This window comes from Malaclemys terrapin, chromosome 1, assembly GCF_027887155.1.
Source record: "Malaclemys terrapin pileata isolate rMalTer1 chromosome 1, rMalTer1.hap1, whole genome shotgun sequence".
Lineage (NCBI taxonomy): Eukaryota > Metazoa > Chordata > Testudines > Emydidae > Malaclemys > Malaclemys terrapin.
Window position 1 is genome coordinate 11,497,285 of NC_071505.1, and position 26,577 is coordinate 11,523,861.

Here is a 26,577-nt window from a genome sequence, read left to right on the forward strand (position 1 = left end):
TGGAAACAGAGATGCCACCAGAGGCTCTCTTAGCATTTGAGCGTCAGGAGGAAATGTGGCATGCGTCTCAAGAGAGCTATATATTGCCAACCCCAATTCTGCAGACCCGACGGACTGTAATGAGCCTAGGAAGATAACGAACAGCTGGCAGGATGTTTATTGAGGCCTGACGCTCCTGACTGTAACAGATATTGTTCCATTATAGTTGCTAACAATAATAAATATGCTTTTAATTTTCACTTTAAGTACCGATCATCCATATTTAACTAGCATTGATTTTCAGATTGGATTACATGAAAACCTGGGATGATGGAGGCCCCGTGTCTCAGACCTTAAGTATTACGTCCCCAGCCATCCGCTCTCCTCAGCAGCTAATAGAAATCTGATACATCCACACCATGTAAGGTGAAAACTATCTTGGATGTAGTGCTAGTTATGAAAACGATGCCTTTTGCGTGGTACTGACCACTGAGGTCGTGACCATTTAGATCAGCATAGACCCCTGGCGTTTTCAGATTCGATGTGGGGGAAATCCCAGGTGCTGCCTAAAGTTGCCCTTGAATTTACAGTTGGAGGCTGTGTTCTGAGCTTGCTGCCTGTGGTAGCGTGTGAGCACATATTTGACAACTTACACCAGAAGGGGCTGCATTTCAGGCATGGCGTTATCCCAGCACTGGATAGGAATAAATGATCTGTTGTCAGCGTGGCAGTGCGTTGTATCCAAGATCAGCACTAGGATTTTAAGGCCAGAAGGGACCACTGGCTCTGGTCTGACCTCCTGAAAAACACAACTCATGTCATTTATTCTGTTAATCTGCTACTGGGCCCATATATAATTTTTTCCCAATAGCCTGGAAAAGGATATGAAGACATGGCAAAACTTGCCACTGGCACAGTTGTTTAGATTCTCTTAAACTAAAGAAGACAGAGCATCTGGCTAAGCTAGATGGGGCAAGACCGATGAAATTTGATGACATGCAAAGCAGTGGGTGTTGGAAGGACTTGTTTGAACCGAGTGTGAATATTGCTCCGTTTTCAATCTAAAACATCCTGAAAAGGGACCAGAGTCGTTTTTAATTTCCTGGCTGAAGAAAGCGCCAACTTTCTGCTCCAAAACCGTAAGCTTCTACAGCTTGAGATGAAAGAAGACCTCCAGTAGCTGTCAGAAGAATTATCTCCCCTCTAGTCCTCCATCTGGATCATTGCAACACCCAAGCAGATTAGCATCTTTTCTAGGAGGGGTCAAAGGTACGTGTACAAGCTGGTATATTGAGGCACTGTACACACACCTCCCCCTTCTCCTGTGCTAGTCTCCTTAACTCCCGTTATCAGTCCATATTGTTTTACATTAGGGTACGCTGATATTTCTCTGGGTAGTGTTCTACTCCTGTTCCATACGCTAGGTTTAGCTTCCTTTTCCAGGTGACCCTCCACAAGCTGCTGCCTGGATTGGCCAGTGCATCCTCTACTTGCTGATAATGGTCTTTGAGAAGACTGTGGTAAGCCTTGCCCTGTTCATCCCTGGCTGGACAAAGGTAAGTGACTGGTTATGTTTTCCTCTGGAGGGGGAGGGCGGGTGTTTCCATTGCATTGTGTGCGCTAATTCTTTTAGACCATCACTCACGAGGAGCCCTCAAATAACCCATTATTGGTTACTGCATCTGGGGAAATGTGTCAGGGAAACATGTCACAATAGAGAGAGACATTGAATAGGTTGGTCTGTCCTTGGATGGATGAGCTTGTAACCTGGGACTCTGGAGACTGGGTTCAATTCCCAGCCCTGCCACAGATATACTCTATGACCTTGGACAAGTCACTTAATCTCTGTTTCCATAAGTCATCTCTGAATTGGAGATGATACTTCCTTTTGTCTTCTCTGTTTCAGACTGTAATTGCTTCAGGGCAGAGGCTGTTTTGTATTTTGTACAGCACCTAACACAGTAGGGCTCTGATCTGTTCTGACCACTAGCTGCTACCATGATACAAAGACTATCAGTAGATGGCAACTGTGTGTGTCCAGAGAGATGGAACAAGTGGGAGACATTAAGTTGGGACACATCAGCGTTTCATTCCTGTTGGAACCAGTATTCTGAACCTATGTAGTACAGGACTCCTAAACTTGAACCGCTAATGTAGATTTCTCCACTCTTGGTATGCGAACCTGTACTCGGGGGGGGGGGGGGGGAGGGGGGCTGGCAGTACTCTTCTGGATGTGTTCCAGGCCACCTCATGCAAGGCTGCTGGCCAATAAGCTTGTCTTGCAACCAGGCTGAGAGAATCCAAGGAAAATCTGCCTGTTATTTTAATGCACTGTTAGTGTGGAAGACCAGCACTTTAATAAACGAATAAACATCTGCCTGGCCTCAGGCTGCCAGAAACGTCTGGGGTGGGGTGGAATAGCTTGTCTTCTTCTAGCTTATGCGGCAGGGTAAAAAAGGCAGCAGCTGCCTCCGCCACAAATCTGCCAGTGTGGGAAGGTCGCTGCAATTCGTGGTTAATAGCCCTCAACCAAGATGTATTTTAACACGCTTAATTTTTGTTTCCCTTGCAGCTTCAGGAGATTTTACTGGATTATATCCCAGACCCTCAGCTAGAGCTCGTCCTGGTCATGTTCATTGTGCCTTTTACAGTTAATGTAAGTGAAGCCAAAGACTCCTCTGAAAACACTATGGTTTTGTGGGGCCTAGGTGTCCCAACAGAGACGTGCTGTACAAGCAGTCCTTACTCTCTTGAAATAGGACAGAGCAGAGAAGTGACACAATAGGTCATTGGCAGAGCTGGGAATAGAACTTCCCTCTCAGGATTCTCCAGCTGTTGCCTTACCCACTAGACCACCCTGCCTGTCTCATCAGTCTATGCAGAAGCCACCTATTGCTGAGACACTAGCGTCTCCTAGTTAGTAAATTGTACCAACACTGTTACTTGGAGGAATTTGAGTTGTGGAGTGATGTAATTAAGCCTCTCGGACATCACAAAACTCTGAGATCTCTACCATAGCTAATGATTAATTCTGTCTGTCTTTGCATATTTTTGTTAGAATACGGCACATACAATGCACGGGGATGTGGTTTTAGGGTTTCCAAGATGAAAGGTGGTGACTGCTTTGGGGCTTTTTTAAGTACTTAATGCAATGTGCATGGCATTTTCTGAAACAGAGGTTCCCTGTCTAGAAGACTCTACTTAAACTGTAAGATGAAAATGATAGAGGTGGGGCTGGGACAGGATAGGGTGAAGGTGAGGACAATGAGGTGACTTGGATTCTATGGGTGAATCAAAGAGTAAAATATGGCCTCCAGACTTTCGCCGTGATCCATTAAGACAGACAAAAGTCTGTTGCTTAAGTGATCATTTGGGACAGATTGTCCTGCTGTACTTAAAAATTGCTTCCTCCTCTACTGGACCTGATGAGAGACGAATGAAGGATCTGGGCTTCCCTTGCAATTATCTTGACGTCCCAGGCGTCCGCAACTCGGCTGTTAGTGGCACCCTGTGATGACAAGCACTTAATTCTGAACTCCGGCCTTATCAGCCAATGGGCCTTCCATTCACTTCTTTAATGATGCTCTTAAAGAAAAGCCGAACTGGCTCGTGTATAGAATTTGATCCAAAAAGGCAAAGATAACAGCTGAGTGGTAGTTTTCTAGTGATGTCACTCACGTTAAATACCAATTATAACTCCAAAACAGGCCCTGTCCTGCAAGGTGAATGCCCTCTACTCTGTGGTCAACAAGGCAGAGTCAAATAGGCCAGGGATTCATGGGTGTAAATGCTACCAAATCAGACAAGAATCCAGCCCATTGGGAGAGGCTGGTGCTGTCAGTATCGGGCCCTGTGTCTGCAAACCTCTTTGTCCAAATAGATTTCCCTACGGTTTGCAGCCTTCAAAACTGGGAAGAATCAACAAAAACGTCCATTGAGGTTTTGGCTGAAACTTCCACTCAGTCTGATGTAAAACTCCTTAGGGAGGAAGTGGTAATTCAGATGCTTAGAAATAAATATAGGGTAACTTTGTTCTGATGTTCTTGTATAAAATTAGCCCTCCTGCTACAGAAGGTCCTTTTAAAATAGGACTTGCTTGAAGTCCAGCCAAATGTTCTGTTGTCCCAAAAACTGTTGATCGTCTCTAAACCATCACTCTGGAAATCCTTTCCGTGTCTGCCTTCAGAGGCTTTGAACCTTTGATTAAGCCATTTTTGATGGAACCAGAATGTTTTTTGAACTGTGAAATGGAATGTCCCACTGCAGTCTGACACGACATGCTATGGCAGATGGCGTCCTGCTCCATTCAGAACGTCTTTCCACCCACCGCAACTCAGGATGCAAGAAGTTCAAGGTAGACTATGCATCCGTCCTATCCAGCTACGCCACTTCTTCCCTCCCTTTCCTTTTTCTCTGGAAACTGTCTTCCTAGGGGAATTGAAAATATCCCAGGAACAACTGCATTTATCGCTGGAGAGTTCTTTTCCTAGTGATGTGTCTCAACTTTGCTAAGACCCTGTGGTTAAAATGGGTGCTCTTCCGCTCCTCCTGACCTCCCACACATTGGTGCGTTCTCTGGTGACCGCACACAAAGAGATGGAGAATCTCAAACATAAGGGATGTGATGGAAGATGGCATTAAGACAGAAGTAGGAAGTACTTCACTGGATGGCTTGGGAGAAGTGCTGCCAGCCAGTTAGAAGCAGTCAGTAATACCTAGCTCTTAGAGCATTCTTCATCAGTAGATCTCCAAGGATGTCCGTATCATTACCCGCACCTTTTAGAAATGGGGAAACTGGGCACAGGGAGGGGAAGTGACTTGCCCAAGGTCACCCACCAGTCCATCTAGTGGCAGAGCAGGGATTAGAACCCAGGTCTTCTGAGTGCTGGTCAGTGCTTTATCGCTAGGCCAAGCTGCCTCCCAGTAGAGAGTAAGGCAACAGAGGAGCCGTACAGAACCCTTCCAGGCAGAGACAAGCTGTTTGAATTTGATGTGGACGGCAGAGAGGAAATTCAGAGTGGAGAGGAGTGTGGTCTGAGTGAGACTGGCACAAGAGGAGGTCGCATTCAGTGAGGCAGGACATTGCAACTCTCGTCTGAATAGGATTGCAAAATGCATGAGTCAGTACAGCTCAAGACAACTAATATTTCTCCCCCTTCAGAAGACCGCCTGGTAAGGAGGGAAAGCTGCTGTCCCCTGCAGTTTCTAACTAGGTGGAGAAAAGCCTACAGCTGCCGAGCTGGTACCTTTCTGTTGGGCACTGGTTTCTCATACAGAAACTACAGGGTTTTTTTAATCTCCTAGATATGTCACCACAATCGCTGTGGCTAGAATCCACCTGGGCGTGCATGCCGACGTGGTTAAGTAACTGAGAGCGCCAAGCACGTCCTGGCTGCTCTGAGCCAAATAACATGCCAGCTCCTGCAGCCGCATGGTGAGCTCAGAACCTTGGCTTTCATTTTTAGAGGAGCTGTGTTTGGCCTCCTAGGTGGTGAGGAAAGCTTGAAAACACAAACAGCGTGTGTGCCTTTGACTCTGCCGACTCATGAGGCAGCATCTCCAAGCTTCATTCATGTTCACTTGGAAACCTGCTGCCACCTGAGGGAGGTGGGGCCGTGGGAGCCCCATGCGGGATTTGCCTTGGGCCCCAAATGGCCATAACATGTCCCTGCTGCCACTTCTGCTTGGCTCAGGAGCAAACTTTCCCAGCACATGGGAAAACAGTGCAAGCACTGATGACTGTTCTGGGAAGCTGAATGGATGAACCTTGGCTCTGGATGCATCGTGTTTCAGCCAGTTACAGCTGCAGAGCATGGTGGGAAATCACTCTGACCCAGTTACAGCCCTGCCCTACTGTTTAATCTCTTTTCCAGTGGGTCCTCCAGCAAGTGCGTGCTCTGACAAACCGACCAGGCTTCAATGCAGAGGAGAGAAAATAGCTCCCAAAACACACAGTTGGTCAAACTCTTGCAGACCTGGGGCCTGATCCTGCAGAGTGGCCTCTACTCCATTCGTGTCAGTGGGGGTCGAGGGCGTGAATTGTTCGGTAGGATCAGGTTGTACGGGAGCTGTCGGTGGTCATTGTAAGGCTTTAAAGCTGTAGCACCCCCTATTGCTGCTACCGCCTTGCAGTTTAGGCTGCACTGAAGATTGGCCCCCCAAAGTCTGGGCTGTTTGAACAACTTTTTTATTTTCCTTTCCCCCTCCAAGGCTGTTATGTTCTGGGTTGTGGACAGTTTGATCATGAGGAAGCATAAGCAGACGGACAGCCTTGAAGGCAGCAGGTCCATAGAAAACCCCGTGAGGAATGAAGAATCCCAGGTAAGCCCAGGGAATGTGCGGTGGGCAGATGTGCACAGACAGCCAACCCTAAGTCAAATGAACACCACTCATTGTGACTGCAGTGGGTAGCCATGACACAAGGCAGGTGATTTGAATTTAGAGCCAGCTGTGCCACAGAGCCGCGTCCGCCTTCCCCTTGGGGAGGGGGATTGTCTGACCAGGATTCTTGTTGAGCGCTCCCTTGTTAATGCTGCAGAAACGGGAGCATTGACCGAATCTTGAGCCACTTCGCCCCAGGGAAGCAGCTCTCTCAGCTCCCATGGACAAGTCTTGAGATGCTGGGAGTGTCTGACTCCCTCAGGTCTGCTCTCTGACACTAGGGAGTGGGTGAGCGCATGAAAGCTTCTGCACCAGAAATGCCAGGAGGGAAAAGGCGGTAAGAGCTCGAGAAGGGCAGGCCCTTATTTCTATCCCCTAGGAAAGTTCTACAGCGTGGCTGTGTTTGGAAAGGACAGGGGCGGCCCACCTGAGCCTGAGAAGGAGCCAGAATTTACAATGGACATTGCCAAAGAGCCACAGTAATACGTCAGCAGCCCCCCATCCGCTCCCCAGCCCCTCCCGCCTGCTGGCAGCCCCCGCCAATCAGCACCAACTCCCTCCTCCCCCCGCAATCAGCTGTTTCACGTGCGCAGGAGGCTATGAGGGGGAGAAGCAAGGGAATGGTAGGCTCAGGGGAAGGGACCTTGGGGGAAGGGGTGGAGTGGGGCAGGGCTTGGGGCAGAGCAGGGGGTTGAGCAGTGAGCACCCCCCAGCACATTGGAAAGTTAGCATCTATAGCTCCAGCCCCGGATTCCGTGCCTAGGTAAGGAGCCGCATATTAACCTCTGAAGAGCCGCATGCGGCTCGGGAGCCACAGGTTGGCCACCCCTGGAAAAGGACTTAAAATGGGATCGCCTCTCTCGGTATTGAGAGCAGCAGCATGGGCTGGTGGACAGGGATTTGGAGACCTGGTTTCTATTCCCAACTTTGCCACTGCCAAGCTCTAGCCTGGAAAGTTACTTTGCTTCCTCAGCTACCCTCCTACTCTGGCTTCTCTGTTTAGACAGGGACTCCTAGATCGTTGTACGGTACCTAGCACAATGGATTGTGCTTAATTGCAGTTGGACCCTGTAGACGCGGCCATGTTGAAAGCAATAAATATCCAGTATCTGATCATTAGGTCTCCTTGGGCACTACCAGTGTTATCCACTGACACCATACACGTACTACACTCCGCCACCCCTACATCACTCCAGCTATGGAAAACCAAGCTGGATTCTTGTCTACTTCACGCACCATCCACAGACTAGCCCGATCAGTAATGACAGCTGAATGCCATGACAGGGCGTGGCTCGATAGTTTTCCAGATTCCGGGTTGAATTAATGGCATGGAAAATCATTCTTAATCTGTGAATCGAGCAAATGTCGTATGAAGTCCATTGAGAATCAACAGAACTCAGCAGGCGTTGCTTCCGACTCCTTTGGGGCCCTCACGTCTAGTTAACATGTTTAAAGTTGTAGTAAGAAGGAATGTTTTTCTTGCCAATGTCTATCTTTTGTTGAATTTTGGAGGAAAACATGCTTGGGGGGAATCAGAGTTTGCCAGGTGTCTTTGTTTCTCAGCAAGCAAACTGCCAGTTAACTGTGGTGTGAGTCACCCTCCGCATATATTTGGGTTAACTGGATGTTCACGCTTTAAGTCCAAAGGAAAAAAACATTGTTCTGTTATGGGCAGATTTTGTTCTCATTGTTTGCTAATACAACAGAGTTCACCGGACACATCCATGTCTGTGCTTGGGTTTTGGGCAAAGGCCATAATCTAACTAGCTGGATCTAATTCTGTTCTTCCCTCCCTCCACCCCTATTTTCAAAATGCTACATATACAAAGTCTGATTTCCTGCTGTTCATTGGCAAGACCCACTAGGCTGAACAGGAGTTCCACAGTTACAGGCTGGCTTCTGAAATAGCTGCTGCTTGGTGGAATTAAATACTCCTAGAGAAAAGGGGGAAAGAAACAGAACCGAAATAATACAAGGTATTTCACGTTCTCCTTACAGAATAACTTTCATCTCCAGTCCCCATTAAGTTTACTTCCCTCATGGCTTTGGTCAGAGCACATCTTCTAGTAAGTGTAACTAGTTTCTGCATCGGACAGGTGGGACTGCTAAACCATGGCCAGAAGTACCCGGCTTTGGCTTCTGCACTGAAATATACACTGCGCATAAGAATGTTCTTAATTGGTATTGATGCCGTTTACATAACTTCAAGCCAGAATTCTTGCAGCGCTTGTGTATCTGATAAGCTCCCACTCCTAAAGGGCGATGTGGGGTTAGTGGATTCCTTCCTCTTATGGGACGGACAAAGCAGAGACAGATGTTAACAGCTGGTCAGCCAAGAAATGAGTCATGCACGTCCTGGTGCAGCAGAGCTAGCTTCGTTCTCTGAATGGGAGCTCTGAGTTATGGTTCGTTCCAAAACATCTGAACCTTGCATTCCGGGGATTTCCAAAAATGGGGAGCCCGTTTTTGAGTGTTCTTATTTCATAGGAGTTGAAAGCCAGTGCAGCCAGGTGAGGCGTGCTCTGAACAGTTTTTGCACCGGTTTAACTGTCTTGGTTAGGGGTGCCGTGTGGGTCTTTTTTTGTTGTTTAACCACTACAGTTAAAAGCGGTACCCAAAACTGTAGACAAGCCTGCAGAGATCCCACATGCACAAAACTGCTAATTACTCTAAATTCTAACCAGCCAGAGCCAATTAACGCCGCTCTGGTTATGGCATGATCTTGGCCTCGTAGTAGTGGTTGATACTCAGGAGTGCCATCTCCTCCAATCCTATTTAGCAGGGATGGCTGTGGAGGTCCATTCAACGTCTGTAACTCGTAACGTCTTTCATAATGGGTGGACGCGGGTGCTACTTGTCCTGTTTTTGCAAGTTTGAAGCCGTGTCCGAACACAGAAGTTGCACCAGTTTAAAGATGTGTTTAAACTGTAACTTCTGTGCATAGTTGAGACCTGATCTCTTTCCAGCTGAGATCAGATCTTAATCCTCCCACAAACAGCACAACTAATCCTTTATTTTACAGCAAAACATTGGAGCCTCTGAGATCCCCTTTCACCTTCATGTAGCAACAACAACAACAATACACTTAGGCTAGGTCTACACTGTGAGGGGGGAGGTCGACCTAAGATATGCAACTTTAGCTACGCAAATAGCGTAGCTAAAGTCGGTGTATCTTAGGTCGATTTACCTGGCCGTGAGGATGGCGGTGAGTCGACTTCCGCCTCTCGCCATGATGGAGTTCCGGAGTCGACAGCAGAGCGATCGGGGATCGATCACTACCTGCCAATCTGGCAGGTAGTGTAGACATACCCTTAGACCAGGGGCAGGCAAACTTTTTGGCCTGAGGGCCGCATCGGGTTTCGGAAATTGTATGGAGGGCTGGTTAGGGGAGGCTGTGCCTCCCCAAATAGACAGGTATGGCCCGGCCCCTATGCCCCTCCCCGCTTCTCGCCCCCTGACATGCGCCCTCTCCTGGGACTCCTGCCTCATCCAACCCCCATGTTCCCTGATGGCCCCCCCCCGGGACCCCTGCCCCATCCACTCCCACTGCTCCCTATCCCCTGACTGCCCCCCACCGCCCCATCAAATCCCTCCTCTCATTCCTGACTGCCCCCCACCGCCCCATCAAATCCCTCCTCTCATTCCTGGCTGCCTCCCCCGGGACCCCTGCCCCCATTCAACCCCCCCCCTGTTCCCCACCCTATGACTGCCTTGACCCCATCCACACCCCCGCCCTGAACTCCCCTGTCCTCTATCCAACCTCCCTCCCCCTTACTGCACTGCCTGGAGCACCGGTGGCTGGCGGCACTACAGCCACGCCGCCCTGCTGGAGCCAGCCACACCACCGTGCAGCTCAGAGCACCGGGTCAGGACGGGCTCTGCAGCTGCGCTGCCCCAGGAGCTTGTAGCCCCGTCGCCAAGAGCATTGTGCCGGCAGCGCAGTGAGCTGAGGCTGCGGGCAGGGGGAACGGCAGGGGGGGCCGGGGGCGAGCCTCCCGGGCCAGAAGCTCAGGGGCCGGGCCGAAGTGTCCCGCGGGCCGGAGTTTGCCCACCTCTGACTTGGACAGTGGAGGTCTGTAGCACAGAGTGTCCCTGTAGCATGCGGACACAACTATACGGTAGCCGTTCCCTCTGGGATAGAACAGAGCAGGACTCCATACCCAGTACATTGCTATTGTTGCCAGTCGCATATGGAAATATACCATGCCATCTGTCTTGCTGTGCTGAGGAATGAACAGAGCACCATAAAACTCTTTATGGCAACCTGTTCCGGTTCAGGCTAGTCCATAAAGAAGACCGCTATCCAAATCTCCGGAAGTCAGGAAAGATCAACTGTTCTCTAATCCATCTTCTTGCCAATGCAGGATTTCTCCTTATAGCCCACTTTTCTAATGTTCTGACCAGTCTGGCTTTAAATGTTCCAAACAATGGGCTTCCATTAATAGCCCTCCCTGCTGGGAAGGCTTTTTTCTGATATTTAGCTTTCCCTTAGTATCTCCCATCTTATTTTTTTATATCTTTTGAATATTTGACTTACCATCTCCCTCTCCTCCCCCTCCTCTCACTTTGTTGTTACTTAGCAAAACTTTTTAGTTTCACCTCTTGTGAGGAAAGAGTCAGTTCACTTTTGTGGCTTGACTTGGAGCATCCTCTCTGGTGTGAAGTGGAGTTACGCCAGGGATTGGTTCATCCATGTATTCGCAGTGTCCTCTTACGGGAACTTTATATGGGGATTGTTGCCTTCCTGCTCTATGTCCTGATGCCTCACCAATTTCAACACAAAATTGCATTGGCCATATCACATTGCAAACTCAGAGCTCCGGTTTTCTAACCCACGTGGATGAAGAGTACAGAAGTGAGGATCTTCACAGAAAATCTGTGACTTCTCCCTCTTCTTTCTTGGTCTCCATGAAACTTCTGTACAGCCACTTGTCATATGACCTCCTATCTATACAATCCTAGAAGATTAGGGTTGAAAGAGACCTCAGGAGATCATCTAGTCCAACCCCCTGCTCAAAGCAGGACCAACCCCAACTAAATCATCCCAGCCAGGACTTTGTCAAGCTTAAAAAACCTCTAAGGATGGAGATTCCTAGGTAACCCATTCCGGTGCTTCACCACCCTCCTAGTGAAATAGTCTTTCCTAATATCACAACCCAAACCTCCCCCACTGCAACTTGAGACCATCGCTTCTTGTTCTGTCATCTGCCACCACTGAGAACAGCCAAGCTCCATCCTCTTGGAACCCCCCGTTCAGGTAGTTGAAGGCTGCTGTCAAATCCCCCCTTGCTCTTCTCTTCTGCAGACTAAATAAGCCAAGTTCCCTCAGCTTCTCCTCGTAAGTCATGTGCCCCAGCCCCCTGATCATTTTCATTGCCCTTCGCTGGACTCTCTCCAATTTGTCCACATCCTTTCAATATCCTAACAATATCACAAGTCACCTTTTAAACGGTAGATAAAATGACAACCCACCTGGCAAATCTAATTTCCCAAGCCACAAAGCTGGGGTGGCCGAAATCCAAGATCAGAGGCTGGAAATGGGGATTTGGTTGAGATCCATCCCTATTAATTGACTCATTTGCTCTCCTGATTGTTCAATAAGGAGAATTTCCTTCTTCTCTGCTATGTTATTAATCTCCCTCCTTTCAGGTGCTAAGCGTCTCTATGCTTGGCAGGGGTTGCTCATGCTAAAGTGCCTGGAGTTTATCAGAGTTCATCAGGCCTGTCTAGCAGCAGGCGCCGACAACTCCCTGTCGCACGGCTTACTTGAATTTCAACCTTTCTTCACAATAAAGGGTTTCATTCTTTTCACCTGAGCTCGGAATCCGCTCGTGTTAGAAAATGGGTCCCTGTTTTAACCTAGTCTTAAAACTGACGCTACCTATGGCTGCACCAGCTGTTTTTTACAGGGCTGCTTTCTTTATATGTGGGGGGAGGGATAGCTCAGTGGTTTGAGCATTAGCCTGCTAAACCCAAGGTTGTGAGTTCAGTCCTTGGGGGGGCCACTTAGAGATCTGGGGCAAAAATCTGTCAGGGACAGTACTTGGTCTTGCTGTGAAGGCAGGAGACTGGACTCAATGACCTGTCAAGGTCCCTTCCAGTTCTATGAGCTAGATATATCTCCATATTATTGCATGGGATACCCCATGCTGTGAAGGTACCTAGCAGAGATGCAATCCCACTGTTCGATGGGAGACCGTGAGTAGCTGACCAGCCCAGAGCCCTATCTTCCATCTCATGCGGGGCTTTTAAGGCAGGGCCCGCTTTCTCACTCTTGAGCTATAGATATGAAGTGAGGCAACATAGGGCTTTGTGTAAGGTGGAGTGAGGGCTGTGGTTTCGGCCAAAACTAGCACTTACGGGGGGGGGGGGGGATTTTCATCCTTTTGATAGAGATGTATTAAAATTTCCTTCTGGGCTAGTCTTAAACCCCAAAGCTAGCTTCCAGGACAGGCTTTTTCCCTCAGCCCCTTGTGCAGTTCTCTCCTTTCCCATCTAACTGCCATCTGAGCTGCACTAATGTCTGCCTGAATCGTTGCACGTTGAGTTGCAGGTAGGGTGACATACGTCCTGTTTTGGCCGGGACAGTCCCTTTTTAAAGCCCTGGCCTGGCCATCCTGATTTTTTGCAAAAGTGGACGTTTGTCCCATTTGCTCTTGCTGACTTGGTCAATGGGACAAATGCCCACTTTTGCCAAAAAAAGTGGGTTGCAGTGCAGAGGAATGTATGGGGAGGGAGGGGCAAGTAGAGATGCCAGCCCTGCTCGTGGGGTGGGGGGGGAGGCAGGGCTGAGCTGGGGGGAGGCGGTGTTCCAGCATGTGGGGGGCTGGCAGGTTTCCAGTGACCGGGCAATGGCCCCCTGCAGGGGGAGGGGAGCTTGGGCAAGCAGCTGGGGGTGTCCTGTTCTCCCTTTGGAAAATATGGTCACCCTCGTTGCACGAGAGCTGAGTAAATGCAGGCTGAAATGAAGGCTCCCTGTTCTCCTGCCTCAGCTGGAGTCTGTTGTGACAGTAAACCACAGACCATGTCAATGGCATCACTGTCTTCTCCACTCCGTGAAAACCAGTAGCATTTTCAAAGCCCTTAATGTGTCCTTTGATCTCTCTGGGTCTGTGGCTTTTATCCATGGGCAGAAAGCAGATTAAAAAATCAGGAATACGTGTTCGTCTGTCCTTATTTTCACATTTTCAGATTGTCTTTGTGACCACTACTAGCAAGGACTCTTATCGTCCCGATGACATGTGCACTGGTTAATTTGGGGTTGGAGAGGGGAAGCTGTTCTGTTAGGCTAATGCAGCAGCCGTTCTTAACTGGGTACATAAATCAGCACAATTGGTAGACACTTAAATGAGACTCTGATTAACATAGCACGGGTATTTCAGATCAGAACTGAGCTATCTAGTTGGGTGAGGAGTGGGGAAAGAGTTGCCAATCTTTCATAAGCCCAAAATTCACTTCGATTTCTTAAAACAGACTAAGTTTTTTGTGTTGTCTAAAGCATTGTAACATCAGAGATGAGCAGGTTCTAAAGTAGCCCTGATTCCACCTATCTCATGGGGGAAATGGATTTATCGGCTTTCTTCGTATTACTGGCTATGACTGCATGTCACACTCTTTTCTTTCTGCGTGCTCTATCCTTGCGATAGATCAATTATGTAGAATCTGCGTTCAGGTTCACTGCATCTGTCATTATCCACCCTGCTGTCTACAACCAAATGAACTGGCAGAGCATGTCTGCAGCTGTGACCCGGTGCTCTTGAGGTCATAGTAGGTGAAGCAGCAGAGTTTTAAACCTCTACAAATCAGTTGTCCCTTGCTTTTGACTAGAGGCCTGTATCGGGATATGTAAATTACCCTGGGCATATCTATTGTGTAAATATTGGCACTCAGATGGAACACTGGAACAACAGATTCCGGCTGATGGGAAGTGTGTTCTGTACAGGATGTAGCTGAGAGGTGTTTTGTAAATTACAATGCAAAAGAAGTATTTAACTGTGTTTGGGGAGGGGGAAAGAATGAAAGCAGTCAAGTGAACGAACACTTATGGTGGGGGTGTTCATTTCCTTCTCAACTCTCTGGCACTTGAGCATAAAGAGGCACACGCTAGGCAAGCCCAGATTGAAAGAGTAGACATGAGAATATTGGTGAATCGTTGGGGTACAAGACCAGGATGGCACGGCGACCCAGGGTGCTGTTCCCAGCTCTGCCACTGACCTTGTGTGGCTTGGTGCCTCTCCTGTCTAGACTGAAAGCTCTTTGGAGCAGGAATTCTTTCTGACCCCTTGTTTGTCTTACCAGCGCTTAGCCCAGTGGACCCCCTTACCACTGCTGTAACACAACCAATGCAACTGTCAAGGACAAGCTTGTGTTGAAGTTTCACCTCTCTTTAAGGGTCTGTCTACACAACAGAAGCTTGCACGGGTTAGCCTGAGCGAGCCAGTTTGAATCCAGCTAGGGCAGATGACAATAGCAGGGAAGACCGAGCAGAGCGTGCCGGACCCTGGGGTACATACTGTGATAGGGTCAGGCCAGATAGCTACAGGAGGGTGATCCTATTGGGATCCAGGAAGTGGGCAGGCAAAGCCTGCCCACTGCTAAAGGACCCCCCCCCCAGCCTAAGGGGGGGTCCACAGGACCTGGAGACCAAAAAATTACGGGGGACAACAAATAAAAGAACAGGGACAGGAGTGAGGTCAAAGGATCAAACAAAGCGAACCAGACGGGGACACCGAACAGAGAACCCCGGACAATACCCACTGCTCCTCGAAGGCGTCAAGGGAGCCAGTGGACGCCACCCAGAGGAACTCTGCCCGGATAGCTGCCTTCTATCACTCTACAGAAGAGTGATAGAAGGCAGATATATTAGCCCCAGATTAAGTAGGTCCCTTTTCCCTGGATAAGGTAAGGGGGAAGGTTCCAGAACAATCAGGAACTTTCTGGAAACAATTAAGGCAGACAGGCAGACACCTGCAGCCAATCAAGAAGCTGCTAGAATCAATTAAGGCAGGCTAATCAGGGCATCTGGGTTTTAAAAGGAGCTCACTTCAGTTTGTGGTGCGAGTGTGAGGAGCTGGGAGCAAGAAGCGCAAGGAGCTGAGAGTGAGAGGGTGTGCTGCTAGAGGACTGAGGAGCACAAGCGTTATCAGACACCAGGAGGAAGGTCCTGTGGTGAGAATAAGGAAGGCGTTTGGAGGCGGCCATGGGGAAGTAGCCCAGGGAGTTGTAGCTGTCATGCAGCTGTTACAGGAGGCACTATAGACAGCTGCAGTCCACAGGGCCCTGGGTTGGAACCAGGAGTAGAGGGCGGGCCCAGGTTCCCCCCAAACCTCCCAACTCCTGATCAGACACAGGAGGAGTTGACCCGGACTGTGGGTTCCACCAGAGGGGAAGATCTCTGAGGTGAGCAAATCTGCCAATAAGTGCAGGACCCAGCAAGGTAGAAGAGGAACTTTGTCACAATACCCAGCTTGCTAGCCCGCTCCAAGCCCATGTAAGCAGAGTTAGGATAAGCTCTACCCTGGTGGTGAATTATGGTGAGGGTGGAAAAGAACTTCAGGGGCTGATCTTGTTTGCATAGACACACCCACCTGCCTAACTTGGGACAACAACAACTGAAAGTGGTTACTTTGGCTGGTGTGGGATCCCCAGTTTCTCTGTTATTGGGGCAGGAAGAATAAAGTGTTGTTATGCTGATTCTGTGAATCAAGGCCAGTGGAACTGCTGTATGACCGAGGGAGTTACCAGTAACTAATTAGCACTTGCTAGACAAGGGGCATGGGTTACAAAACCCAGTGAATGGAGAGAGGTTGGGGACAGGTATGTGTACCTGATGGTATGGGCCCCTTTTGAGGGCCTGGAACACCAATTGCACTACCCCCTCTCTCCACTGTTGAATAGCAGAGCTAAGTTTGCTTCCATTAGGAGTCTCTAGCTAGAAGTTGCTGAACTGAATTCACTTTGGGCCAAAGGTGCACCAGCACTGGGGCTCCCCTACTACAAGCTGAAATCACTAAAAGAGCTAAAATTGCTGAGCTGAGATGACTGAGTGCTGTGTTAACCAGTGCGGGAGTCTGAAGATATATTGCTAAGCAGCTGGCAGAGCCGAGCAGTTTGTGGGATGGTTGGAGCGGCCCATGGAACATCGAGCGGAGCGGCTCAGAGCGGAGCTGAGCCATTTGCGGGGGCAGCTGGAGCGGTTCATGGGACGGCTGGTGGAGTGGAGCGGCTGGCAGAGCTGAGCAGTTTGTGGGACGGTTGGAGTGGCCCACGGAACGGGGAGCGGAGCAGTTTGCGGGGACGGCTGGAGGAGCGGGGCGGCGCGGCTGGTAGAGCGGAGCCATTCGTGGTAAAGGTTGCAGCAGAACTCCACGGAGAGGTGGGGCAGTCGGCCTCGAACCACGTAAGGTGCCCCTTAACATCCCGTGTGCCCCCCCCATTTCCGCCCAGGCTGGGGGCGGTAAAACTCTGCAGATAAACTTTTGAACTCTGGGGCAGCACTGACCAGGGACAGAGACTTTGGGGTTGTTGAATTTAAGACTCTGAGGGGAAAAGGACACTGCCAAACTTACTTGGGGGTGGGTCTTTTGCTCATGGTTTGTATTATGAATCCTGTTTGCAGTGTTCCCCCAACATAATGCCGCATTGTTTCCCTCCTTTATTAAAAGGCTTTTGCTACACTCAGACTCCGTGCTTGTGAGAGGGGAAGTATTGCCTCCTAGAGGTGCCTGGGGGGAGGGGGGTTGGTATGTAATTGTCCCAGGTCACTGGGTGGGGGCTCGAGCCGGTTTTGCATTGCGTTATTGAAACGGAACCCCTAGATACTGAACCCGGCCCTTGTTGCTGCCATCTCAGAGGGGCAGAAGGGTTACACCCACCTTGTGCTGTTTCCGCCATTGTTACTCACTAGCCCACAACGGTTTGTTTGCCTGCAGCGTCTGCAGGTTCGGCCGATCATGGCTCCCACTGGCTGCGGTTTGTTTGTTCCAGGCCAATGGGGGCTGCAGGAAGCAGTGTGGGCTGAGGGATATGCTGGCCGCTGCTTCCCGCAGCCCCCTTTGGCCTGGAACAACGAACCTCAGCCAGTGGGAGCTGCGATCGGCTGAACATGTAGGTGCTGCAGGTAAACAAACCGTCCCGGCCTGCCAGTGGATTTCCCTGATAGGCTGTGTGCCAAAGGTTGCCGATCCCTGCCCTAGCCTATCAAGCTAATGCCCATGAACAGCTTTAGCTGTGTACCATACCCCAAGAGAGATCAGCGTCTTAGTTACAAATAGCACCTGAATAACAAGCCATTTCCCTTTATTTTCTACTGGTCTTAGGTTGTTGTAAAAGCCAAATGTGACCTGACAGCATCTCTTAAATATTGCTGGTTTTTCCATGTATTGCTGGAGATGTCATAAAATGTGTGAATCGGGATGGGCGGTGTGAGCCTCTCTAATCCCTTTGAAGATGTTGATTCATTGCAGCCGTTTGTTTTTCCTGTTTAGCCCTCCTGTTGCTGTGGTTACTGGCCCCACCGTGCCGCCTAAATGATAATGAACGAAGGGTGTGTTCCTTTGTTATGACAGTGCACCGGGATCATGCAATTTATGTCCCCCACGATGTCCGGGTCCAGGACCGGGAAAGAGGCCTTGTTAATAGTCTGTCATCCGCCAGTTTTTTGGTCTGTTGCATATAAAACACTCCGGCCAAACAAAGCATGAGCAAATTCTCCCTTGATATGGACATTTCATAAAGCCAGCACATTTTATACTGCATCCCTAATGCAGTGTGTCAGGAAACATTCCAGAGATCCAAATTACACGCTTAATAACCAACATAAAAATGCAGGCTGTGATATTGTTAGATCTCTCAAGCTGAGTAGGGACAGGCCAGATCACTTAGATGGGAGACCTCCAATAAGGCGATGCGGGAAGCTGTGTTTTTAGGAGCTGGTGCTCGTCTCACTGAGCCAACTCTCAACTAGCGCAGCGTGGTCTGGACTGTGCCACTGGAGGGGCTGTCTTTTAGAGAAGTAAAACTGAAGCTGTCAGAATCTCAGATGTATACGCTATCTGTGAAGGCTAGGACTCTAACAGGGTTTAAAAGAGAACTGGATAAATTCATGGAGGTTAAGTCCATTAATGGCTATTAGCCAGGATGGGTAAGGAATGGTGTCCCTAGCCTCTGTTTGTCAGAGGGTGTAGATGGGTGGCAGGAGAGAGATCACTTGATCGTTACCTGTTAGGTTCACTCCCTCTGGGGCACCTGGCATTGGCCACTGTCGGTAGACAGGATACTGGCTGGATGGATCTTTGGTCTGACCCGGTATGCCCGTTCCTATGTTCTTATCCAGGAATCGACAGGGCCCTGGGGCCTGGCCATATTTCCATAGGGGTAAGCTACATCATCTGCTTAAACTCCCATGCAGTTTCAACTGGTTGAAATATTCGCCTTCTCTTCTATCCTTAACTGTTTCTGAGTGCTGTTAAAAAGTTGTAGCCTCCCCCAGAGGTGGCTGCACTTTAGCGGTTAATTAAGTAACTCAACATATGCGACTTTGGCCGGTGCAGAAGACAACAATGGCAGGCCAATGAGATTTGGTGTCTGCTAATCAGAAGAAAGCAGGCTCATCTGTCATTTTTCTGTACTTTGTTGAATTAGTGGTGATGGAGTCCGTTTTTCTTGTACTACCCTGAATAAACATTGGTTAACTTTGATTTTCTGTTTTAAAGAATGATATATATTTACATTGCAATAGCACCTAGAGGCCTTAACCCCAATGTGCTAGGCACTGTACAAACACAATGAAGAACATTTCTTTGCTTCAAAGAGTCTATAGTCTAAAGACGAGGTCTTTACAGTGGGTTGGGGAAATGACCAAGCAAACCAAGGTGGGGGGAGGACAGGGTACAATAAAAATATAGTTTAACATAGGTGGGCATAATTCATAGCAGAAACCACTTAGCCAGCTGACTTCTGCTGTTCAGCTGATCAGATGTCACTTAATTTTGAACACTCATCTACTGAAGCTGCAAACGGCATGGGATGCCGTGCCCACACCTGCCCCTTGGGGTAACTAAATGCCTAGCTCTGTAATGAGAGAGTTTGGTTGAGGGTTTGAGTTTAGATTTTGCTGAGTCTATCACTTGATTGAGGAGGAATAGGCATCGTGGCCAACTCCTGTATCAAACTTAGGGTAGCTTTGTTGTTTGCTCACTGACATATCTTTATCCTTCAGAGCAGTGCTGTTCTGGGAGATGTTACCTATGGTATGTCCCGTTAAAAGGCACGAAGAGGTATGAGATCTCCAGCCAAACAGATGCTCTAACCACTGAGCAATGAGTCTCTGTCAAGAGTTGAATTGTTCTTGTTCTTCCTTTAGGCGTTGCTCTGTCCTGACTTGGATTTTGATCAGTCTGAAAGTGACGAAGACATCTCAGGACTCCAAGGATCCAGCCAGAAAACGAGACAGCCAGGCTATCAGGTGGTAGTTTAATAGCGACTTCAAACTGAGCCAAGTGGAGAGAGTTCCAACCAAGAAAACAGCAATAGAGACTTTTGTAGAAAACTGGACTTTGATCTGATGTTAGAAGCTGGGGTGGGGATGCTAGTTTATTGCACAGTTAAATGGAGATCACATGCTGGGATCAGACAGCAGCCTTTGCATTTATTTTCCTGATGGCATTTCTGTACCTTCTGCATTCTTGTTGCCCAGTGTGGTGGCTGGCTCTACGTACACCGTTAACTCCTGCTGTACCTGTATTTGTCTCTAAACTGGACACTCCTAATCATATCATGGTTAGGACTGTGCAGTTATATTTCTGTGGCTGGCCAGCTGGCTATAGAGTTTGTCAGGATGGTAGCATAAGTCAAAATACTAGATCTTTTAATAGGATTTATGATTTATCTTGTACTAATTGTACCATGACACTTTCTGTATGCACAGCTTGCTCGTAAATAACTCACTTGTAAAAAGTATTTAAAAATGTCTTTGGGGCTGGCCTGATCGTTCCACTGAATCTGCCTTTTTTACTGTTTTATAGGGATTGTAATAAAAGTTTGACTTAAAGTTGCTTCATCTTTGGAATGCATTCCCGCGCCTAATGTTTTGCAAAGAGAGGATGTTACAAATGAGATGGCTCCATTCTAAACTCGCACTTGCAGGGACTTGCCGCTTGCTTTGCATTGCCATATCCGAACTGGAACTGTCCTGTCTCGGCCCAGAAGTTAATCTGGTGTAAAAATCTATGCAGTCACTTGGGTTAATGATGTGGGGAAAAGCTGTTTTTCTAAAGCCAAAATTTTAAAAAATCGATGTCTAAAGTGATCTCTAAAATAAAGCCTTATTTAAACAGGAAAGTTCATCTGTGCAGGAGACAGCTTTCCCAGGGGTCGGTCTAACACCTGTAGAACAGACTTTCTCAGGAAGGACCTACGCACTGGCCCAAACCTTGCCAGCTTCTGCTCCAAATGCAAGGGACCCTTCAGCCTACCATAAACACAGATCAGCATGTGCACCCTACCAAAACATTCTATTGCATGCACAATTCTCCCCCATGGGAGAGGGAAGAGAGAATGAACCGCACATGACCGATATTAATCGAGTTGCTTAATGCATTACTGGAAGGCATTCAGATTCTACAGTAATCCAAGCATCCTAGAAGTGTAGGACTGGAAGGGACCTTGAGAGGTCATCTAGTCCAGTCACCAAGAATGTGTGGTATAAGAATGGAAATATTTATGCTGCTTAAAAGAATTTGTGATCCAAAACCCATCGACTTCAAGGGAGAGACAGGGCTTCAAATCACACCGAACACACATTGGATGACACGCTTCTCAAAATGCACCCACTGGCAGAGCTTAGTGCCTTCACTGGGAGCTCTCTAGCTCTCAGCCCTTTGGCTTATAGGTCAATTAGGGATTGTCTAAATGAGTACTTGGTTCAGGGCAAGCTGGGTGGAGCCTGTGGTCATGTACCAACCTTCCACCACTCAATGGCAAAACTTTGACATCTATTGTTTGTAGCTCTCGCTCTAAGCCAGAGGCTGCTGCTGATTTTTAAGGTTTCAGAGTAGCAGCCGTGTTAGTCTGTATCCGCAGAAAGAAGAACAGGAGTACTTGTGGCACCTTAGAGACTAACAAATTTATTAGAGCATAAGCTTTCGTGGACTACAGCCCACTTCTGTGCATCCGAAGAAGTGGGCTGTAGTCATAGATTCATAGATTCTAGGACTGGAAGGGACCTCGAGAGGTCATCGAGTCCAGTCCCCTGCCCAGTCCCCAGTCCACGAAAGCTTATGCTCTAATAAATAAACATAAAACACATGCACAACCTTAGTCTCATAACAGGTTCAACCAAGTGTCTGCTGCTTCACACTAAATAAAAACATCATCTCCATGGTCACGGTAAAGTATATTTATTGTGAAAAGTGATAACTGGATCCGCACTGACCGAATCTCAACTGTGCTGTTGCAGGTGCTCCCTATACCTACGGGGTTAGATTTCATCCTTTTGGGGTCAACTGATATAGCATGTCCATAATGGGGTGGGGGAGATGCTAAAGCTTCGAGTGCACCAAACAATATATATTTATGTACAGAAAGGGGGCAGAAGGGTGTGTACAATGGAATAGAACCCTACAGCTGCCCTAAGCTGCCCTCGAAGGGAACGTGTGTTTGAACAGGTCAGCACCATGTAGAAAACTCAAACCCTGCCTCTAAAGAGCTGAAATACGGGTGGGGAGAGGTGGAAAGTGCGAACCCAGGGAAATCCTGTGGCAATAACCACAGTCCAAAGGTGTCTGATGAGTTTAGGAATGTTTCTTACGTGACCAACATCCAGGTCACTTGCTGCAATTAAAACAGTCAAGTCAGTGCAGGAGTCAGTCGACCGTGGTTTGCCACCAGACGTTTTCAGGGGAAGCAGCCAGTTTAACTGGCACAATTTCCCACCCTCTGCAAGATTCCTCTCCCCGTAGCACTTCCTGATCGTGAGTGCTACACTGGTGCTTGATAAGCTTTGCCTTGTTTAGCAATGGCCTGCTAGCCAACGCTCTGCTTACGGTTTAGGAGAAAGGCAGCACCCAGCCCACTTCCTCAGTGTCTGCCAATTGCTGTTCTGAGAGGATTGTTTCCTGAGAGAGACGTGCCCAGTGCGGTAGCCTCAGCACATGTCTACACTAGGGCTTTATGGGACTCCCAGGTTACTATACTGGCAAAGTACTATGGTGTGGACACAGCTATACTGAGCACAGGCGTGGACTTGGCGTGGTTCACCCCCGTCCCTGGCGCCTGTCCCTTTTACGGCGTGAGGGAGACCCTGGCGCACGTAGACCTGGAGTGTTCCGGCTCCTCCTGACCATCCTTTTACCTTTCTGGCTGCACGTTTCCCCTCGCCTTTTCATATACTCACACCCCATCTGTGGCCCCACAGAATCGCGGGACCTCCTCTTGGCGATGGCCAAAGTAGCCATCTATAAGACCAGGGAGAGGAGGTTGGCTGAGGGGGTTTCCTGCGACTGTGGGGCCCATTTCCGATCCTGCCTTCGCTCACGTATCCCGGCAAAGTTCCTCTGGGCGGCGTCCGCTGGCTCCCTTGATGCCTTCGAGGAGCAGTGGGCGCTGTCTGGGGTCCTCTGCTCGGTGTCCCCTTCAGGTTCCCTTTGTTTGACCCTTTGACCTTCACACTTGCCCCCTGACATTTTTGGTTGTCCCCTGTAATTATTTGAGTTCCTGGACCTTGTGGATCCTCCCCTAAGGCTGGGGGAGGGTCCTTTAGCAATGGGTGGGCTTGTGCCCGCCCACTTCCCGGAACCCAATAGGACCAGTGTAGTAAAGCCACCCGCCAGGAGTGAAACAAACTACTCTAGTGAACGCACAGTTTTGCTGGTATAGCTCTGGCTATGCTATAGGCTTCTGTCAACGCAGTCACATCAGTCAGGGATCACCCCTCGTCACATCCCTGACCGACAGATCTATGCTGGATGAAGTCTGTAGTGTAGCCATAGCCTCGGGTTCAAATTTCACTGCTTAGCACTCACAGAATGTTGGCAGCCGCACTGCATTTGAGGTACCTTAGCAGGGCTTTACGTGGGAAGCTCTAATGGAATTGTTCCCTGCAACAAGCAAGAAAATTCACTAAAAGATGAGATTGAGCTGAGCAATGCTGCTAGCTCAATGCTTCTCCACAATACAGCGTTAGGGAGTGGTGGTTTCTACGTGGACAAGGATGCTGTGGGTGAAAGATGTCCTAGACTCTAGATGTGATTATAATGTTTAAATATACAAATATCAGCTCCGAGTTAGTCTATTTCTCCTAGGCCAAAGCAGTTCTTCAGTACTCTCCTAACACCTGGATATCATTTGGCTGCTTACGGTGCTTTCACCCCTTTCCCCCTTCCCTTTGAGCCCCCGGGGAGATACGGTAAACTTTAGTTCAGTTCTGGCCTCCCAGGCACATATGTCATCTTGTCTGCTGACGTCCTCTCTAGCAGACTTTTCTAATAAAGGATCTCATTGGAGGCTGACGCACGGCATTATTCAATGATGTCTCGCTTTAAAATAGATCAGTCGCTACATTTTGGGTTGGCCAAATCCTCTTGAGTGGCTTGCTCAGCTTTCACATTCCTGCAGCGTGAGTATCTAACGGCCCGTTTCACAACCTCGTGTTGCCAATCGCCTTCGTTGCACGGAAGCAAAGACGAGGAGTGTCCGATGATAAGCATTTGGGGAGCGGGAAGGGATAAAGCTCACATTCCGCCATACAGCTCATCCCCTTTTATATGGGCCCCGACTGTAACAGTTATATGGGATTTGGATTTCAGTACAAGAGCTGGGACCATTTGTGGTCAATGGATTTGGAGCTTGGCTGACTGTTCCTATCCAGAGAATTTAACGAAGCTTCCATTAAATAGAATGGGTGCCGAATGCTATGATCAAGCAGATGTGGTGTGGGTTGGAGCCTCCTTCCTTTCTGAGACAGGAGAGACCATGGATTGAAACATTTCATCAAGATGCTACAAGGGGTGGAAGTTACACCACCACTGTCACTCTTTCCGGCTGTAACTGCTTTTTTAGGATGTTTCCATACTCTAACAGCAAGACGTCTCATGCGGGCGTATATCACTAGTGAGCCTCTCTGTTGGCTAGAGGTTCACACTTAACATCCCATTCAACCTGTCTGGATAGCCAAGAAACCACCACCCTGCTGTGACTCACTGGCTCTGTGTTGTTCATTAACCCTCTGGTGACCCTGGGCTTTCCTTTGTGGGATGCTTTCCCTAAAAGCACGTCTGTCCCAGGTAGTTTTCACAGCAGGTACCTCATGTCATGTTATCCCACCAAAGGAAGGGTTATGTTGTATGACTTATAGCTTACCTTAACCAGACACTAGTGGGTATTGCACAGATCCACCTGGGCATTTAGTTTTATACCTTTATCTTTCTGTACTGCTAAATCTGACATACCTCCCCCTCTCCCTGGCTTCCCACCAGGAGAGCACTTTAACACAAACCTCCCCCGCCTTGCACTCAGCACCATGACCTGCCAGCACAGAAGAGGGGAAGCTGATTTCCAAAGGGAAAAGATTTGTTTCTTTGGCACTAAAAAAAGTAAGAACCACCTGCAGGGTTATTGTTGTTGAATCTGCTGATGCAACCGGTGATCGGCCTTAAAGTCTGTTAGCCATCCCGAAGCTGGTTCCTGTGTCGAAGGGATGAGCAGCAAGATAATCCTTATAGTCTCCATCAATCAGTTTGTCTGCATTGTTCTTGGCAAACCAGCAATCGACCTCCTGCTCGCCGTTGTAGATCTTTCTCTGCTTCCACACGACAGGAACCAGCCTACCTTTTACCTTTAACATGTTCACTGGTCTCGGGTTCGGCTCTCCAGTTGAGTTCTGACTGACCAGCTGGGGACTTCCACCCAGAGGGTCCTGGGTAAGTTTGACTTCATGGTGCAAGAACTGACCTGCAAGGAAAGATTAAACTTACTCCTAAAGCAGCTGCTTTGGTTTGTGACAGAGTCTTTTAAAGGGGTCTCCAAAGCAGCAACCAAATTACAAGGTTTTAATGGCTCTGGGGATTCTGAAGGGTTTCCCAGCAACGGTGGAAAGAAGCTACATTCTACAATTCTTTTGTTACTCTCTCACACACACACGGGGAACTGGGACTAGAACTCTGCTCCTTCTTCACCTCCAGAAACACAGGCCTTGGCCAATTAAGCTTGGAAACTGCTTCGTGAGCTGCCACTAGCAGAGAGCCTCCTGTTCCCCACTGGAGGGTAACATCACTTGTTTTATACCCACAAAGCTAGGAAGGAAAGTGCAGCAACTAGGACACTAACCTGGAATTCAGGACACCATTCTCTGCTCTGCCACAGGCTTCCTGTATGACCTTGGGGAAGTCCCCTGTTGTCTAGGCCTCAGTTCCCCAGTGGGCAAATAGCACTTCTCTACCTCACAGGGGTGTTGTGAGGATAAATATGTTAAAATTTGTGAGGTGCTCAGATATTATAGTAATGGGGCCATATAATTACAATCGATACACTAGGGGTGATGGGTCACATGGAGAACAGAGGGGTGAGAACATTGAGGGTTACTGATGGCAGAAAAGTTGGTCATGACTAGCTCAAGGCAAGAGTCCCACTTCTCAGCTGACCCATCCCATTCCTCTAGGCCCACCGCCTCCTGCCTCTGTCCCTCATGCCCCTTTGAAATAGTTGCTTCTCCCATCTCACCTGTCTCAGTCAGAAACAGTTTGCTACGGGTTACAACTGAAAGAGCGTGACACCTACCTAGCAGTCCATGGGATTGAGGGGAGAGCCCTTTACTGTTGGAAATGTAGAATCCCAAGTGATTCCTCTGGTAGGGGGCAGGATTCTTGTACTGGTGGATAAGGATGACGAAGCTGATGGTGCCTTGTATTGCCACGGTGACATTGGAATTGGCAAAGATAGACACCTCAAGGCCGCTGCTTCCCACCGTGACACTCCGGTCACATGGCAAAATGAATCTTTCCCCATCATCCAGGATGACCTTGGTGGGTGTGATCTCGACGTAGGATCGCTCTGGCTTATTGCTGAGGATTGTGATGGTGCTGAAGTAGGTCCGTTGTTTCTTGTGGCCGTTGGGAGGAGCTGGGGCTCCAATTAACTGCCCGTTCACAGTTACGCCTTTTAGACAAAAGAACCAATGGTTTAAAATGTGAGCGAATGAACCTCTCCGAGCTGTTGCGGTGG

General features: G+C 48.7%; 2 protein-coding genes across 4 annotated transcripts in view; one reads left to right on the forward strand and one right to left on the reverse strand.

Annotated features, from left to right (window-relative positions):
• Positions 1 to 20,414, forward strand: part of LOC128830349 (store-operated calcium entry regulator STIMATE-like) — an 88,976-nt gene extending 68,562 nt beyond the window's left edge. For 2 of the 3 annotated variants that reach the window (XM_054016182.1, XM_054016170.1), the window contains exons 5-8: positions 1,423 to 1,535; positions 2,552 to 2,635; positions 6,190 to 6,300; positions 19,724 to 20,414. In XM_054016182.1, the coding sequence (XP_053872157.1) occupies positions 1,423 to 1,535; positions 2,552 to 2,635; positions 6,190 to 6,300; positions 19,724 to 19,837 (422 nt within the window). In that variant the 3' untranslated portion in view covers positions 19,838 to 20,414. Of the gene's footprint in view, positions 1 to 1,422; positions 1,536 to 2,551; positions 2,636 to 6,189; positions 6,301 to 19,579; positions 19,638 to 19,723 lie in introns of all 3 variants that reach the window. The other variant, XM_054016178.1, reaches the window with a different exon arrangement.
• A 1,328-nt stretch (positions 20,415 to 21,742) lies between these two features.
• ITIH5 (inter-alpha-trypsin inhibitor heavy chain 5) overlaps positions 21,743 to 26,577 on the reverse strand; it is a 62,442-nt gene continuing 57,607 nt past the window's right edge. The window contains exons 13-14 of the mRNA XM_054016161.1: positions 26,134 to 26,511; positions 21,743 to 25,308 (exon numbers count right to left, since the gene is read on the reverse strand). Coding sequence (XP_053872136.1) covers positions 25,010 to 25,308; positions 26,134 to 26,511 — 677 coding nt within the window. The 3' untranslated portion in view covers positions 21,743 to 25,009. The remainder of the gene's footprint in view (positions 25,309 to 26,133; positions 26,512 to 26,577) is intronic.